Raw genomic sequence first — 17,551 nt, 5'->3', positions numbered from 1 at the left:
AACAAGAGGGTGGAGTGTCGGGTGATCAGCTATTACACAGGCACAGATACCTGCTAATTAGTGCAGTATTCTCATCTTCAACACACAAACAGCACAGAGTCTCAGAAATGTCTTTATTTTTTAATCCAAAAGCAGAATTTTCGAACATGAAATGATATTATATATATATATATATATTATAATATTAAATCCGACACCACCACAGTGATGTGACAGTAAACAACATGTAGATACAGCAGAGCATCGTCTGCATAGAAGAGCACATGACATTAAAAACACTGGCTCTATTGCATCGGGATACCAGAGAAGAAGAGGTCACTGCTGACTGATTGTCGCTTTAAAAATTGATTTACGGGCAGTTCAGCTTTGGTGTTTAAACCTGGTTTGTTTTTATGCAATTAAAAGTCTTGCTTTTCTTTAGAAAATTTGAAAAATATTCATTTTAAATAGAGCTGGGCGATAAAACGATAACGATATGTATTGCGAAATAACTTTTTCTCGATAGAAAAATTAAACTATTGTGATAGGCCTCATCTCTCTTGACCTCTTAAAGAAAAAAAAAAAGAACAGCCAATCCAAATTAAGTAGCGCAGAGCCGAACCAATCACAGCCGCGTCACGTCACGTGACTTGTTACGTACAGCACTAGCGCCATGGCGCACATGTGTATTTGTTTTTGCAGCCGTGCAGCCCGGGTAATGAAGGAAAGGAGTTTGCCGTCTAGAGAAAAATCAACCGAGAGCGTGAGCGAAGGTTAACGAAGAAAAAACAGATGATGGTTCCAATACCGGAGAGCTTGTCGAACGGAAGGGCCACAGAAGTTCCGTAGTGTGAAGGTATTTCGGCTATTTCAAGTCTGACAAAAAACAGAGTAGCGCGCACTGTAAATTGTGCCGAAAGCAAGTCTGGAAATACAATAAACCGGTGCATGCTCAATCTCTGACTGAAAGCACTAATTCGTCATTCGGCTTTTGTCAGACTAAAGTCACTGTTAAAACTGTTTGAAAAGCTAAGCTATACAACAAGGAGAGATTGAGAATTTCCTTTTAGTTCTCAGTTTATTTGATATTGACAAAAGTTAGTCAATTTTGTCTGTTCTTCAGTAAAACGACCTAAGATTTATTTTTAGAGTTAATATTTTGTTTCTAAGTGGAATTGACAATTTAGTGGTCTGTTTTGTTTGTTCTATTTTGACACTTAAACGCTTTAGCGGCTGCCTTTTGTGTAGTTTGCAATATTTGCCTTTATTTATCTGAAACTGAAGTCTCATGTTCCTTAAGTACATCTACCCTGTTGAACTTATTATGGGAAATAAATATTTTAATTAAAACAAGCTGCTAATTATTTCACATTTTACTTGTGAGCAACGCCACATTTAAATCTTACAAATATAGTTATTTGGCTTATATCGTGATATATATCGTTATCGCCTGAAATGAAAAAAACATATCGTGATATGAAAAAATCTTATATCGCCCAGCTCTAATTTTAAATGTTTTTCTTTTGTTTGTTTTATTTCCACATTTTTTCCCAGGTTTTTTCTAAAAGTCTTGTAGACTTTGTAAAACTCTTAAAGGTGAGCATTAAACTTTGTCTTATAAAACAGTAGAAAAAATTAGAAAAAAATATTCAGAAAACCATAAACTCTAATTTTTCCAATCCTGAATCTGTGATGCATGAAGTGCTTTAAAAAAACAAACAAACATATACATCAGCTTAATTTAAATGATTAAAATGAGACTCCAAACACAAACAGTCCAAAGGGCTTTGCAGGAGGATAAAATATTTTACGTTCATATATTTACAGAGGCTCAGCACGTTGAGCAAGGCACGAACACTGACAGGTTTGATTCCCGGAGCTGCCGAGTTTCTTCGCTGAACAGGACGGGTTGTTTTAGAGGAACACAGAACTGGCGTGATTCTGGACAGACTTTAAAGTGTGAAACATTGGGAAAGAAAATGAACAGATACAAAAGCTGCGATGCCTGTACTGAAGCTCTGCCCCTAATGACACCATTATTTATTATTAAATACCAAGTGAAATCGAGACATGACTGGGTCAGGAGGTCGTTTACTGAGGTCAACGGTCAGGGGAGCAGGAGTCTCTTTTAGACACTGAAGAGGCGCCCCCTGCTGGTCACTGCTGCAGGTTTAAGGCACTACGGTGTTTTTAATACTGTAATAAGTATACATTGTAAGACGTTTTGTCCACTGACAGTGAATAACGATATAAATCAAAGCTGAATTTAACCACATCATCTGAAAATTTCTTTGGTTTACTTTTTGAGTTTACTTTCTGTTGTATGTAGTTTTATCTGGGGGGGGGGGTTCAGTATCTAAAACATATTTTCGGGGCTACATCCATTTTGTACACGCCTGGTCTGAGCGCCAGCTGTTGAGGCATTTGTCTGACAGAGTCTGACACTCTGCAACGGATCCTGACGAGGCTGCAGCTAAAGGTGGAGCCGGGATTTCGTTGTACATGTACAATGGCAAAGAGCTATTCTATTCTATGAAGGTGGAGGCGTTTGCCGCCTCAGCACTGTGTCTCCTTGCTGTCGATCTGATGCTGCCTCTGCAGTTTGAACACCTTCGCCTTCTCACTGCGGCTCGTCTTCTCTGTCAGGTCCTCGAAGGAGCGCCGCGTCGCCCCTGCCGGACGTACGAACGCCTCGTCAAGGGACGCCTCGTCCAGGTGGGAGTCCGAGCTGGGGTCCTCGTGGATGGTGGCCATGCGGGGGCTGTCCAGAGGAGGTGGGCTGTGGGCCGGGTCAGCACCAGTTTGCTCGGGGCCACTGGGATGAAAGCGAAGGGGGCCGGAAGAGAACGTCGGAGATTTGAAGATCCGAACGGACGCCGAATCCAGGCTGCTCAGGAGCTCAGCATTCTGGGAAAAAAGAAAGACGCGTGTGAGAGCATGTACGAGGTTTGAAACCCTTCTTTACTCAGATATTTGTGCTCACACTGGGGAACAGGAGTGACTTGGTGGTCTGCTCGTACTGCCTATCGAGTTTCCGGTCCTGAAACCGAAGAAGAGCGACAAAATTCAGACTTCAAAGGCCCCCCAAACCCTCCAGCCCTCCACAGACGCGATCAGAGGCGCCACTCACCACACAGTGCACCAGGATGCTGAAAGGAACCCAGAACAGCAGTGAGAACGCCACCACTGAGCCCACGATGTTATCAGCCAGAAACTTCCCGAACGTGTTGATGTCCAGCTTATCGATGAAGTCCCACAGACGCTCCACCACGTCCTGCACCTGCTTCATGCATTTTCCCTGCAGACACAGGAAACGGTCATCACTTCCTGTCACCTTCAGCGTAAAAGCTCTGAATAATTAGCGATGGCCTCACCGCTCCATCGCAGAAACCCACGGTGCAGGGTTTGCCCTTCCTGAGAAACAGGAAACGTCCTGATATGTTCTGATAGGGGGTGCAGACGCCGCCATTGCTCCGACAGCAGACTTTACAGGAAGCATTGGTTTCTGAGAGGAACAAAGACAGAAACAACGGCTTTAGCTGCAACATGAAACAGACTGAAACACCCTCCAGGAGAAAAACAAAACGCAGAGTTTGAGAGACGAAGCATCACACGAGTAACTGCAGCTGTGATTCTCTGCAGTCTGCTGTTTTTTTGTTTTTTTTAAAGTTTATTTTGTAATAAAAAAAGGATATTGTACTTGTAAATGTACACTGGTCAATGTGTGATAACATCTTGCAACAAACTGATGCAGTCTCATAAATTCAGAATTGATGTAATAAAAATTCAGTGGCTAAGAGGGACGTCACCATTCTGCCTGAGGCTTTTTATGTATGTAGCTAAATACTGACCACATAAGTAGTACACCAAAGGTGAAAGACAAGTCCCGTGCCATGAAGGGACATTTAAATTCATACCTGCACTTTCAGACTCATGATATGAAGCATCATAGCTATGTTTTATTGTTGCAAAAGGGGTCAACGCCAATGCCATTTTAATAAAACCGCATCCTCTTCCTCCTCATCTTCTAAACTGAAGTCAGTATAAATGTGCTCATTTATTCCTGATATTGGTGCTTATTGTCAGTAGGTTAGACACGTGACAATGAGCTAACTGAAAAACAACAGCTCATTATCAGCTAACATTATACCAGATAACGTTAGGCTAAAAAGTCATCCTCTCTCTAATAAACAGTTTGATTACATTCTCACATTGTATGAGAGACAGTTTCACAAAGAGTAGCTAACAGAGGCTAACACAGGCAAAAACAGCAGCGCAGAAAAGTTCAGCATTTCCTCAAGAACACATCAGTATCCCTGTGACTGGATAAAAATACACATCATTGACTCATTGAATTGTATCTGACTACTTTCACAAAGTTTACAGCCTCGTTCAGAGTAAATAAAGGCGGATGCTTCACACGCGGCATTGACAGCTGAGGTAAACAGCCTTTCTGCTATCAGAGTACACTCACTACAGAGAAAACTCAGGGGTATAAACCTAAGTTTAAACTGTTTGCAAAGTGAGAGCGTTGTACCGTTACAGGCGCAGGGCTGTAGCTTCAGGACGGCCTGACAGAAGGGGATACACTCTCCATTCAAACACTCGCCACTGTCCAAACACGCTGTCTTATCTGGAGCATTTTCTGGAGGAGGACACTCGCTGCTGTTTCCTGTCAACACAAACACACAACACTTTATACTACACTATCAGCGTTTCCACCTGCAGCCGTTTATCCAACCTCACTCTCTGCTTCGTCTCCTATTGGTTAAAAAACATTTATTTTATTAAGATGATTAGAAGAAGTTTTCATTGTGATGACTAAAATAAGACAACTACTTATTACTAAACTGAGGATTGCGAAAAGATTAGAAAGGATTTAGATTCATTAAAACAACTGATCCTAGACCCTGCAGTTCCTCTATTGTCCACTAGAGCCTCCAGCAGGCTACCATGTTAAAATGTTCAACTTTACAGCAGAAATAATAACAACAATGACAATAATAATAATAATATCTTTAGTCATCTGACGCTGTAAACTGAAAGCATTGTGTGGTAACCGGATCTCACCTGTGCAGTACGAGTGTCCTTTACATGTGGCATCGATGGGCTCCTGACAGACCGCCCCTTTGGCCTCGAACCTGCACTCCCTGCAGCAGGCGCTGTTCCTGTCACTGAACACAGACAGCAGGGGTGAGCCGAGAGCACTGCCGCAGGAGAATCACCTCACCTGTCAGGTGTATCTCTGACCTGCACTGAGCTTCGGCCTTCAGCCTGCAGTTGTGCGTGCAGCAGAGGTCTGAGTTGATGTGCAGCAGTCCTGGGTCGCACTCCTCGCCCTCCTCCACCCGGGAGTTCCCGCACACATTGATGTTCCTCTCTTTAAAGCAGGACGGCGCCTTCAACCTGAGACGCTTCACGATGGAGCGCTTACTGCAGTCAGAGAACATCTGGAGAGAGGCAAAAACACAGACTGTAATTCTGCAGAGGTTCACTGTTGCTTCGACTCATAATCAATGTGTAAAGAGGTGCTGATAAACAGGCAGGTGAAACAGTGAGTTTAAAGACTGCTGGAAATCCTGGATTCAGCATTTTGCACCTTGTTGTTGACGTGGTCTCCGCTCACGGCGATGGGATACATGACGTACTTCCCACCCTGGTCCTCTCGGGGGGCGCACTCCGGTTTGTCCGGGTCGTGCTCTGCGCCGAAGTTATGGCCGAGTTCATGGGTTGTCACCAGGTCTGCTTCCTGTGGAGATGATGACGAACAATTCCTGTGTCTCACACACACAGACTCAAACAATTCTAAAGAAGCAGGCATTAACCAATCAGAATGCCCGGTTAATTCCCACCTTGGTCAGGATGGTCTTGCCGTAGTTCTTGGTGCTGGTGAGGCCGGTGTTCAGGTAGATCATTCCCTGCTCATTCAAGGTCGAAGGACTAGCTGTGGAAGGAGGAGACCACAACGTGAGTCACTAATCCACCTCCATCCACCAGGGTCTCTGGGGGTGGAGCCACGAGACTCACCTTTGGAGCAGAGGCCTCCAGCGATGTCGGCTTTAGACGGGGCGACGTAGGCGAGCCCCAGAGTGCCCTCGTCGAAGTCCTGATAGGTGAAGAGATGAGCGAGACAGACGTTGGAGGCTTTCCCCGCGATGTCCACGCTGAAATGCTGCGAGAAGACGGCGAGCAGAGACCTCAGAGAGCTGACCGATCCAATGCATCCGACACACTCCACATCACAGCCTGCTCTACTCACACTAAACTGTTTCCTTTCAAATTAAAAGCCATTTTCACAAAAAAACCTGTGTTCACAGACCTAAAACTTAAACCTGTTTCTCTGACTCTGAATATGGACACAGTTACTCAGTGCCGTGGCAGCGTCAGCTTCCTGTGGTTACCTCTAGCAGCTTCTTCACATCCCAAACGTCTCTGCCCTCCACTGGACTTCCCTTCATGTTGAAGTGAGTTTTTCCGGGATCCACAGGAGTTGGATCCTTCTCGATGATGATCTGATGGCAGGAACGCGGCTTCACGTTAAAAATCACAGTGGGACAACACAAACAGGAAGCGGAACAGAGCATGCTCACCTGCTGGATCTGGACGCCGTACCCGCTGAACCCCTCGCCCCACGACGTGTTTCTGTAGATGTCGTCGACACGGTCGATCAGCTCAATCTGAAACACAGTTGGGAGGGGGTGGGGTTAAGTGTCAGTGGATGGCGGGGGTGATGGATGTACAGGTGGTACCGACCAGGTAGTTGAGGGTTGTGCTCTCCTCCTCACGGCCCATGTGTTTGTAAAAGCGATGGTCGGCCACCAGCAGCAGAGGACACGTGTTCTTCTTGTGGTCGTGCACGTGACGCTTCACTCTGAACGCCGACTCTAAACAAGAAACCACCGAAACACGTCAGACAATATTATTTATACATTTGACACTGAAAGCTCTTTTTTATTTGTTATTATTTATGAGCGTTTGAGTGTGTCAAATATGAAAATATATGTTTTCACTGTAATATCTCTGTTCTCTGACCCAAACCTGATTTTTTTAAATCGTTTTTTTCCCCCCACCTTAAGAGCATTTTTTCAGATTTGGTTTTTTTCCATTTAAAGCTCAAACTTTTCAGGAATAAGATTTCACCTGTTGGGATGGCAAGCTCTCTTTTGTTTCTTTTGTTTAAACAGCTTTTACTTTGTGATTTTTTTTTCACATTAAAAGTCTTTTTTCTGACTGACTTCCTGTTTGTGTCGCTCGCTCTGTACTCAGTTCAGATGAAGGTGTTTCACTGGAGTTTCATGTTTGTGCTGCGCAGTGACAGGAAGTTCTCGCCGTCTCTGTGGTTAACGCAGTTCCTGTGTCACCTGGGCGTGGTCGCTTTGGGTCAGTGTGAGCTTTACCCTCAAACAGGAAGCAGTCACAGTGCCAAGTTCAGGCGAGGAGCTCGCTTCTCACCTTCTTCCTCCTTTTCCTCCACCACAGCTGCTCTCACGCTGTCAGGGAGCAGGTCACTGGGGTCAGAGGTCACGTAGCCGCAGACCGAAGGCTGCTGCAGGCGGCTGATGTTGCGGATGTCTTCCGAGCGATAGATTAGGAGGCGACCGTCAGAGGGCGCCGACGTGAACCTCCAAAGAGGCTGAAGAGAGCAGAGGAAGGTTTAGGGACCGATCACTCAGCAGGCGCTTACTCCAAGTCTCAGGTGTTTACCTCAACATTGTACTCGGCCTCATCAGTCAGGATGTGAGCGGAGAACTCGTCATCTTCGATGTGCGCCTGAACACGGGAGTTCTCCTCCCCTACAACACAAAAACACATTAAAGGAGCCGTTACTCCATATTAATCCTGTCAGCTAAAGGTCACCACACGCATTCTACACGTGTGTTTGAAGTAGCAGCCTGACAACATCTACAAGAAGCCTGACAAGGCCTCGCGAACCTTCTCAAGGACATCTGGGGATTTTTTTAAATTACTCTGCAAGCTTTACAAGAAACCAATTAGTAGAATTCTACCCCCAAAGACCTCCACAAAGGCTCTGCTTAAACAGTTTACCGATGACGTGTCCGGTGAAGTAGTTGTGCCTGTTGACCGGGTAGGTCCGCTCTTGGCCATCCTCGCTGATGACCACGGCTCTGAAGTCGCTGGTGAAGAGCTCGTCGTTGGTCCTCAGGTAGAGTCTGAAATGCCTGTAGACACGAGGAGGAGATGTTCAGATTTCACAAATCAAAGATTTTAAAATGGCACCGAGCTGCACGGACGGATGCTGCTATCTTACCTTTGCAGGGCGCTGAAGCTGACCAGCTTCTCCATGTGCGTCTGAGACTGGACGTCACGGCGGCGGACGGAGTGCGTCTGCAGGCTGGAGAGAGGCAGCACATCAAAGTCATCCAGCATCGCTCTGAGAGACACTACGGAGAGAACGCAGACCTGCCCGTTAGCATTGAAAATCCTGTGAAATACCTCAGCTCCTCCACCACACGCCAACACGTGCCTCAAAAACGTGACCAAAATCAACACATAAGTTAATAATTAACACAAATAAAATGCTGCTGACTTTATATTTAACATAAATGTACGTTTTTCATCCACTTTTTCCTTTTATGAAAAGAAAAAGTTTGTAACAATAAAAGAAGTTAAAATATTAAACTTCAGGACTCATCACTTTTCATCGCCTCATTTCCTGTCAAATGGTGACGTCATGATTACAAACCAGTGACATGTGATGTCATGCCAACATCGTTATGGCACAGCATTATTCTTAGGTTTTGCTTTTTCTTTCCTAAAAGTCAAAATTCACTCCCTACACTTCTCTTCTTATTTATGACTTTTTTATTTTTAAGATAAATTCTAAACCCACAGTTGTTCCACGTTAGTGTATTGTGATTTTTTTTTAAACTATAGTTATATCTCTCTGGTCAAAATGTTAACTTTTAATCTCATTTGACTTTATTTTAATTCAATAAACTCCTATCATGATCAAGTTGAATGCTCCTGGACTCAGCCATTTATTTAAATACCTGTGATTTTTATGCGAATTAAACTTTTGTTTGGCATGAGCGGTCCTCCATACAATCTGCCTCAAACATGAACTTTTCCAGCGGACCGGCGGTTCTCACAAAGGACACATTTACGATTAAATTCAGTTTTAAACACTCACTGAAGTCCTGCTCCGTCTTGTCCGGGGGGACGGCGGCCTCCGTTAAAGCGGTGAAAGCGGCTAAAAAGGCGAAAATCAGCCGCATGTTGAACCGTCGGGACGGACTAAATGAAGACCTTCCGCCGCTCGCTTCAGCGTTCTAGCATCAGACTAAACTCCGACCGCAGCTCAGAAACAAACGTCAGCTTTAAAGCTCATCTCTGGACCGACCTCACTAAATCTCACCCCATTCGAGTCTTTGTTGTGTCTGGAAACGGGCAGAACAAACGCCCCCACTCCGCCGAACCAGGAAGCCCGAGAGCGGCCGAGTGAAGCTACCGAGAGCCGAGGAAGGAGGGCGGAAGGAGGCCCGAGGGCTTTCACAGTAAAAGCAAGGGACTTTAAGGGTACATTTGATTATTAATCAATACTGTCGAAAACAAACGCACGATAGCTAATAATCAATAATCCAATAAATTTTAATGATGGTAATCCTTTAGACTGGAGGTGGAGTGCTGTCATCGAAACTTTAAAACTAAAACGTAAGTAAAAAAGTTCATTTTAAAGTAATAAATATAATACAACATTTAATTCATTTAATGAAATTAACTAGATAAATAAATAACAAATAAAATTACACAATTTCAAATACAAATAGTAATGTATACATACAAATATGTTTCAAATCAATAAATAATCATCTTAATCTTAATCTTAATTTTGTTTAGTGGGTTGTCTGTGTTGTATAGCCCTCTTTAATAGCAATGGAGGAATCAAACCTTCAGTTGTTTTAGAAATGTTTCACAAAGTGTTTGCCCGCACATGTGTTATTTTGAAAATCCGTCAGGCGTTTGTGTTTGTTTTGTTGTAAACTTTGCGCGAGTCCAACAAAAAGTCACGAAACCATTCCCGTGACAGTGATTGATGACAGCTGATCAGCCTCAGTTAGATCAATAATAAAAATCAATCAAACTATTATTCTGTGTGTGTGAGTGTGTGTGTGTGGGGGGGGGTCAGCTTATATAAGAGAATCCGAGAGACATCTGGCATCTATTTATAACCTCTGACCTCATCAAATCCGCTTAGAAACACAGAGCACATCAGGAACTCTTCATCATCATCATCATCATCTGGAGGAAGAAAAACTCTCCTGATTAAAAGTGACTGAGAAACATCCAGAAAATTCATACACAGTATATTTATACTAGGAGATTTAAAAATAAGTATAAAAGTCACATTTATCATTTGTTATTTTTAATGGTAAATGGTAAATGGCCTGTATTTGTATAGCGCTTTACTAGTCCCTAAGGACCCCAAAGCGCTTTACACATCCAGTCATCCACCCATTCACACACACATTGTCACACACTGGTGATGGCAAGCTACATTGTAGCCACAGCCACCCTGGGGCGCCGGACACTGGCGCCACCCGGCCCTCTGACCAACACATTTAACACAGTATAACACATGTATTATTTTTATTTTTACTTATAACAATATTTAAATAAAACGTATTTATTTTATTTTATTTTATTTTTACAGCTGAGTAGAAGCAGTTGAAGTATGTAATCTGGCCTGTGGTTGCAGCAGAGAGGCGTTCAGTCTCCCAGAAATCAAGCGCGAAGAAGAAGAATCCCAGCATCTCCGACCAGAGGCATGTGCGGTTGTAACTAAGTGCCGATAAAATCCAAAGTTTCGTGTTAAAGCTGCAGTTTTCCACTCGGGATGGATGACGAACATACGGTGAGTCCCGCGGTGCTCTCATAAACAGTTCGTTTCATTTTACGCAACCTACGGTGAACGCAGTTGTCAGCTAGTTCGGTCTTACCAAACTCCATTAGAAATATTAGTGTTTTAAGATGATTGGCACGACATTCAGTCTCCAACTTTAACTTCAGACATTTAACGGGTTTGTGTGACTGTGCAGCCGCTGAATAGTTAATCGGCACACATTTAATAACTGTTCTCTTTAATTAAAATCCGTTAGCATAGTATCAGCGACAGTTTATTTATAATGTTTGAAATAAACTCATCCGTCTATCAGTACCAATAACTGTGAACGCTTAATGAGTTTTGATTTAAATTTTTATTTAAACTACATTGTGTGTCGAAGTACTCAAAGTCTCAAAGCAGCCCTAAAGTAAACAAATGAAAACACAAAAAATGATTCCCGATAAACACAGAAGGATTGTGTTAGCAATCGTTGTTAATGCCGTCTAGGCTTTTCTGGGTGAAGTGTTTGGGATCTGGAGGTTTAATTGTTGTTCTTTCCCGTGGGCGCTGCTGTGCAGTTTCACATAAATGTGTTTTTAAAGGCATTTAAATGTGAACATTACATACATAAAGTACGTTTTTTAAAAAAAAAAAAAAAAAAACTGAAAGATTAATTTGTTCATTAAAATATTTACAGAAACACCTGAACATTACCACGTGTGTGTGTGTGTGTGTGTGTGTGCGTGTGCGTGCGTGCGTGCGTGCGCGCAGGCCGAGTACACGGTGCCCTGTGCCCAGTGTTCTGCGGTGGACTGGGGCATTTCGGACGAGGGTCGCTTCTACTGCAGGTCCTGCCACAACGTGATCGAGGTAAAAACATCTTCATCATTATGACCTGTACAGTGGTCTGTAGCTGGAGGTTGAGGTGTCAGGGTCTCTTCAGTGCCCTTTCAGAGACACTCTTTTTACTACAGAGGTGGATGAGTGTGAAGTTGTTATGGGGATATAGGGAATTCAGAACTCCATAAACATGCTTTAAGATGCTTCTTTTAACAATATGGTGTTGGTGGTTAAGCCCACGTGTAGAGGACCTCCTTATTCTGCTGCCTAACATGTGACTGTGTCCTTAGAGGACCCGGGAGGTGGTGGACCTGTCCTTCTTAAAGTTGTCCAGCAGGGTGTCAACCATCAGAGGACCCCGCAAGAAGCAGGCCGGTCAGTGTCCGATCAGCAGCAGCATAAATCGATGATGTCATATCCTGTTTAACATGTCTGTTTGTCTTAGAGCGTGGTCACGTGTGGATGGTCTGCGAGGGTTTCCAGTTCATCCTGAAGAACCAGGCCGATGCTCTGCTCGAGCTCGGAGTCAGTCCTCAATTTAAGGTCCGCCTCCTCTCTCTGTTAACCACAAAGCATCCAATTAGAGGCCTGACTGGTGTCACTGTTTTAGGACGACGTGCTGTGTCCTCTGTGGAGGTGTTACCTGCAGAAAAGTCGCCAGGCCTACACCCACGACCCTGTGAGGAGCTGCAAGTTCAGAGTGGTGAGTTTTTATGGTAGCGGAGGTTCGGGTGGTGCATGGAAACTGCTCGTCTGCATTATTTTTTTTCTGGCAGTTTCACCTTATGTTTTTTTGTTTGTTTGTTTGTTTGTTTGTTTGTTTGTTTTTAAATCCATTTTCTTTTTTGTATTTTTATTTGATTTGATTTGTATTTTTAATGCTTAATTTTGATTAGTTTTCTTTATTTTCTTATTTCACAATTTTTTTATTTGTATTCTTTTTGTATATTTAATCTTTTTTTTTTAATTTTATGTTTTACTTCATCTACTAAGTTTTATTTATTTTTTTATTTTATTTTTTAGTTTATTGATTTCATTTTATTGACTCATTTCATTTTTTGAGAATTAATAATTAAATCTAAATCCTCAGAGAGCCGTGGGTTCGGACTCGGAGAGCGCCAGCGAGGCAATCAGCTGCACAGACGGCGAGTCAAACCCAGCAAGCACGGCGGGCTCAAACACAGGTACGGTGCTGGAAGCGTTTTCAGTCTGACAGGAAGCTCCTGTAAAAGTTTCACATGACCAGATGAGGTTTCTTGCATTAGCTGAACTGCTCGTTTAACCTCAGAGAACTCCGGTTTTTGGTCCGGCTCCTCGGACACCCTCACCTACCTGTCGGCCAGGAAGAAGCGGAGCCAGAGTCTGCTGAGCATGAAGAAGACACTGGCGCTGATCTACCTGGCTCTGGTATGGAGCCGTGAGGCGCTGACGCTCAGCGACCTGCTCAGGTAACGCTTGCACCCACCTGCACTTGTGTGGCTGAGGGTTTTTAACCAGTTTTTCAGCTGGATGAACGTGATGTTTTGCAGGCTTGTGAATGAGGGTCACATCCCGTACTTGAACGCCTATGAGCAGCTTCCCGAGGAGATGAAAGTCACAGGGAAGGACTCCCTCATCTTCATAGTCGAGGTGAGAAAGCCGCCATCTTGTTTATTACCTGGCCCCGGTAATGATGCATGACTTAGCTCTCACCTGGTTTCTGCAGACAGTCCCGTCTCATCACGCCGTTCATAAGGAGGCCGAGACTATCATTCAGTTCCTGCAGCTTCCTGCTTTTCCTCCAGTCAGTCGGCAGACCCTGCTGCACCCGGCGCTGCTCAGCCTCAGATACCTGTCCGACGTCAACCTGCCCGGTAACAACTGCTCCAGTGTTCTGACCGATAGTGGTCTCTGGAGGCGACCATCTTTACATACAAACACTGACAGAGTGTACCTGTATACGCCTGTTTCCTGTCAGATGAGCTCCACCCCTGGGTCTGCAGGCTGTTGGAGCACACCGGTATGATGGATCAAACGCTCCACACATTTGACCCGCACAATCACCCCACCCTGCCGCGGTATGACCTGCAAGCCGCTGCCCTCATCATCGTCACTCTGAAGCTGTTCTTTTGCCTGGATGACATGACCGAGTGGTACGTATCTTCCACGCCGTCAGACGACCTCCGGCAGGGCTTCAGGTGTGCTGACTGTGATTGGTTCTATCTTTCAGGCATCTGTCCAATGACCTTGGACGACCGAAGGACTCAGGTCAGATTTTTATGTATTAAAAAAATAATATGGCACAGATGTGAGGAGCTATTCGATAACATGATAGGTTTGATAATCAATGGCCGACTGCACGTGTTTGTGAATGACTGTATACGGATGACAGACTATGTCTGGCCTTGGAACTTTTCTGCCCTTTTGACCTTTGACCGTGACCCCTTCTAGACGTGGCTTGTTTGCGACTCTGTCTCTGTGTGGGTCCACAGGTAAGGTATTTAACCTGAGGAGGTGGTACAAAGTGATGGAGGCCGCTCTGATTCAAGCTCAAGAGAGGAGAGACCAGAATGTCTCCAGGTAAGACAACAGCAGTATTTCCCCTGAGGTTGATCTGTGTGCAGAAATCAGGTTTTAGTCGTGATTTTAAAGCGTGGCGTCATTGGCGTATCTGCAGACAGGAAGTTTGTAATCTGTGTGTTACTTTAAGGAATAATGGGCAGATTTTTTTTTTTTTTTTTTTTCTTTCTTCATGTTTTTATGTGATTAATGTGAGTTTGAGTCTCTTGACTTGGACACCTGCAGACGTGGAGACATTTGAAGCTGCTGAATAGCTGCTTGTGATTATGGTTTGATATTATTTTTTAAACCTGTGCTTCTGTTTTTGTCGGCAGGAAGCAGTGGAAGTCAAAGAAACAAATTTACCCGAACAAGAAGGAAAAGTGTTCGATGATTAAAAAAAAAAGTAAGAAATTAAATTGGCTGATCTTTTTGTGAAAGAGAGGTGAAGTCCTGTCCTTTCCTGTAAATTGATTTCTCTCTGCGAAATTAATCTGAAGCACATGGAAAAACATCCTGAGATGCGGCACGCTCCCTCTGTTGTTTGTGCAGGAATCGCAGAGCAGGTCCAGCTGTGTTTCGAGAAGCTGACTTCCTGTCCGTCGGGGCTCCAGGACGTAGGACCATCGAGCTTCATATTCTGTTGGGGGGACGAGGAGAAATCGGATGGTCCCAGTCTGCACCACATGAAGCTGGACGAGGTCGTGACCCGTAGATGCGACTTCCTGACTCCGCTGAACGACATGTACTGGCACCCAGCGCTCAGACGCTGCTTGTAAGTCACTCACAGCTTCAGTCTCAGGTTAAAATATCAAAATACACAAACAGGTCGATCACATAGTGAAGGAAATTAGACCCAGCACACTTTGAGTTCACTCAAACTCTCAAAGACGTTTTTTTAAAATTAAAGGTAAACATTAAAGTGATCAGAAATGTCAGGGAATTCAGAGTGTCAGCATTTGTAGGTTTAATCTCAAAATGACCAAAAAGGAATTTTTTTGGTCTCCAGAAACTTGCCTCAAAGAAAGAAACTTCCAAAGAGGAAAGTGAACATTTCACACTTAAGAGTGTACTGCTCCTTGTATAGAGCAGAAATAGAAGATTGTGCAACATAAACATCAGCGCTTGTAGTTTGAAAAAGAGGCTCACTGGTAATCAGCAGTCAGCTTTGTGAAAAAATTCAGTAAAAAATTGAGATTTATGGTTTTAAACCCTGGAGAATGGCCAGTAAAGAGAGTAGTACACATCTTGGCTTGAGACCTTTTGGCAAGTTGTTCTCAGAGGACAGAAGTTCTGGTGAGTCTATTTGGTCGTTTAAGGCTTTAGTTGTTTTACACTGAGCTGATGGCAGAGGACTGAAAATAGCGATGCATGAACAAAGAATCTCAGTGTGACATGTCAGGAAGAAAAAAAATTGGGTGGAGGAGGAAGTTACCTGCCAGCGTGGTGGAGTAATGTGATGGTTTGGGGTTGTGAGCTCTGTGACATTCGCTGGTTGGCGTTTCCCACTCAGGGTGATGACAAAGCGCTGATAATATGGAGATGTACTGGTTTTCTGTATTTCATGAAGGTTGGACTGATGTTGCCTCACAGACTGGGAGCTAGATTTGATCGCTGACAGAATGACGCTTTCTTACCTCATCATGTCTGTGAAGGGTCTCAGTCATCCAGGTCATCGTACTCTAAGGAGCTTAGAAAGAAAAGCATCTGGACTTCTTTGAATTTCTTGGGAAGCTTCTTCAGTTCTAAGAGCAATTGGTGGAGAGTCCCAGATTATAAACCCTATGGGAGTGTCCCCAAGAGGGTCCTGGACCCCCTACTGATCCTCTGCCTAATCGCACAAACCAAGGTGTGAAAATGGGTGTGGGTCACAATCGGCCAAGGTTTCGGGTCAACCCATTGTGAAACCTAGCCCCACCCTATCATGTGATCTACTGAGGTCAAATGGCCCTGGATGTTAGTGTCTGGGAAGGATCTCAAAACTGGATCATAGATGGCAGACAGTTGGTGTCATAAGCCGCGCCCTCTGTTTAAAGATGGTTGTTCACAGTAGACATAGATGGCTTCTTTCACTCCTCTTTCAAACCAAAGATATTCTCTGTCCAAAATGTAGACATTGGGGCATCCTTTCTCTTGGGGACTCTCCAACAATTGCTCATAGAACTGAAGATGCTTCTCAGATGAGAGGCGAAACGTCTTCAAGAAACTTAGAGAAGTCCAGACGCTTTTCTTTCCAAGCTTCTTCGATTAGCTCATTAGTGGTTTTTAAACTGATTTGCTGAATGAGATCTCCTGGAAGACCTCAAACCTGTGAGTGGACCTGACAACAAACTGATCCCACACCGTAATGCCAAATTTTCCCTCATCTGTCCAAACGTTCCCATGGCGATGCATTGACACTTAAATCTTGCCTCCTCCTCCTGCAGGTGCTACAACAGTCATTACAAGGAGGTGGAGGCAACGCTGCCACGCTCCTTCATCTGGCTGCTGCAGCTTTTCGCCTTCATGTTCGATGTGAAGCCGTTTTGCCTCTATGAGGAGGTGCTGAGTGTGGAGAGGAGGATCTTTGACACCAGACTGTACAGAGGGAAGAGCAAGGCTGATGCTGGGGCTTCAGCTGAGGCCGCCGGGGCTTCACCCGAGGCCCAGGCTTCACTCAACACCCGGACGTCACCAAGGATGACGCGGACGTCACCCAGGACGGCTGAGGTTTCACTCGGGACCCGGGCTTCACGCAGGAAGCGGCAGAGAAGTAGGAGCTGAGGAACTTGCAGCATCTGTGGGATATTTGGCTGTTTCTGCTGCCTCCATGTTTTTGTTTAAACCAGAGAGATTTTTAATAAACGTAAAAGTGCTGCTCTTGTCTTTGATTAATTGCATTAAAACTGATTTTTGTGTCAATAAAAAGAAAATTTGGTCAGAACGTTTCCTAAAAAGGTGAGAGAGATCTCTCTAAAGGAGGAAAAGCTTTGTAGTTTGAATGACAGGATCTGATGGAGAGCTGCAGCATCGGGTTGGGAATGGTATCTGCAGGTGGGGAGCACGGAGTACCTGGAAGACTGATGGATGTGTGCATGTGATGAGGGTGTAGTTCTGCGTGTGAGTGGATGGAGCTGGAAGAGCTTTTAAATTGTGTAGATTTAAAGTTGTTAAATGTCCTGAATATTTGAGCAGACTGTGTGACTCTCCAGGGGACTGCTCTGTGTGACGAGGATGAACAGGAGTGCTGCACTGACTCAGAATGACCAGCAGGAGGTGACGTTCAATCACACTGATGGAGAGCAGCCTGTTACAGGTAGCACAAACTGAAACTGCTCTGAGGTCAGTTACAGCAGCTGTGCCAAGCAGCTG

General features: G+C 44.4%; 2 protein-coding genes across 3 annotated transcripts; one reads left to right on the top strand and one right to left on the bottom strand.

The window, feature by feature from the left end:
• Positions 1-1,419: 1,419 nt before the first annotated feature.
• Positions 1,420-9,451, bottom strand: adam17b (ADAM metallopeptidase domain 17b). Of its 2 annotated transcripts, none has more exons than XM_031729833.2 (18): positions 9,356-9,451; positions 8,249-8,381; positions 8,026-8,159; positions 7,684-7,772; positions 7,432-7,612; positions 6,733-6,863; positions 6,570-6,656; positions 6,381-6,491; positions 6,007-6,151; positions 5,832-5,923; positions 5,579-5,728; positions 5,230-5,429; positions 5,050-5,153; positions 4,517-4,651; positions 3,354-3,484; positions 3,110-3,277; positions 2,963-3,019; positions 1,420-2,886 (listed from the first exon to the last, which is right to left on the bottom strand). In XM_031729833.2, the coding sequence occupies exons 2-18, from the start codon at positions 8,365-8,367 to the stop codon at positions 2,536-2,538; spliced, it is 2,385 nt and encodes a 794-aa protein (XP_031585693.1). In that variant the 5' UTR covers positions 8,368-8,381; positions 9,356-9,451; the 3' UTR covers positions 1,420-2,535. The 2 variants fall into 2 exon arrangements, with proteins under 2 accessions (XP_031585693.1, XP_031585690.1); XM_031729830.2 differs by having other exon boundaries at positions 9,131-9,444.
• A 1,220-nt stretch (positions 9,452-10,671) lies between these two features.
• Positions 10,672-17,057, top strand: taf1b (TATA box binding protein (Tbp)-associated factor, RNA polymerase I, B). Its single transcript, XM_039599094.1, has 15 exons — positions 10,672-10,852; positions 11,594-11,692; positions 11,953-12,037; positions 12,108-12,205; positions 12,273-12,365; positions 12,753-12,846; positions 12,951-13,110; positions 13,192-13,291; positions 13,368-13,515; positions 13,620-13,794; positions 13,872-13,909; positions 14,134-14,221; positions 14,536-14,606; positions 14,753-14,975; positions 16,627-17,057. The coding sequence occupies exons 1-15, from the start codon at positions 10,835-10,837 to the stop codon at positions 16,961-16,963; spliced, it is 1,827 nt and encodes a 608-aa protein (XP_039455028.1). The 5' UTR covers positions 10,672-10,834; the 3' UTR covers positions 16,964-17,057.
• The last annotated feature ends 494 nt before the right edge of the window (positions 17,058-17,551 follow it).

This window comes from Oreochromis aureus, linkage group 15, assembly GCF_013358895.1.
Source record: "Oreochromis aureus strain Israel breed Guangdong linkage group 15, ZZ_aureus, whole genome shotgun sequence".
Classification (NCBI taxonomy): Eukaryota; Metazoa; Chordata; class Actinopteri; order Cichliformes; family Cichlidae; genus Oreochromis; species Oreochromis aureus.
Note: the sequence above shows the minus strand (reverse complement) of the source record. Positions and strands in the feature narration are given on the sequence as shown.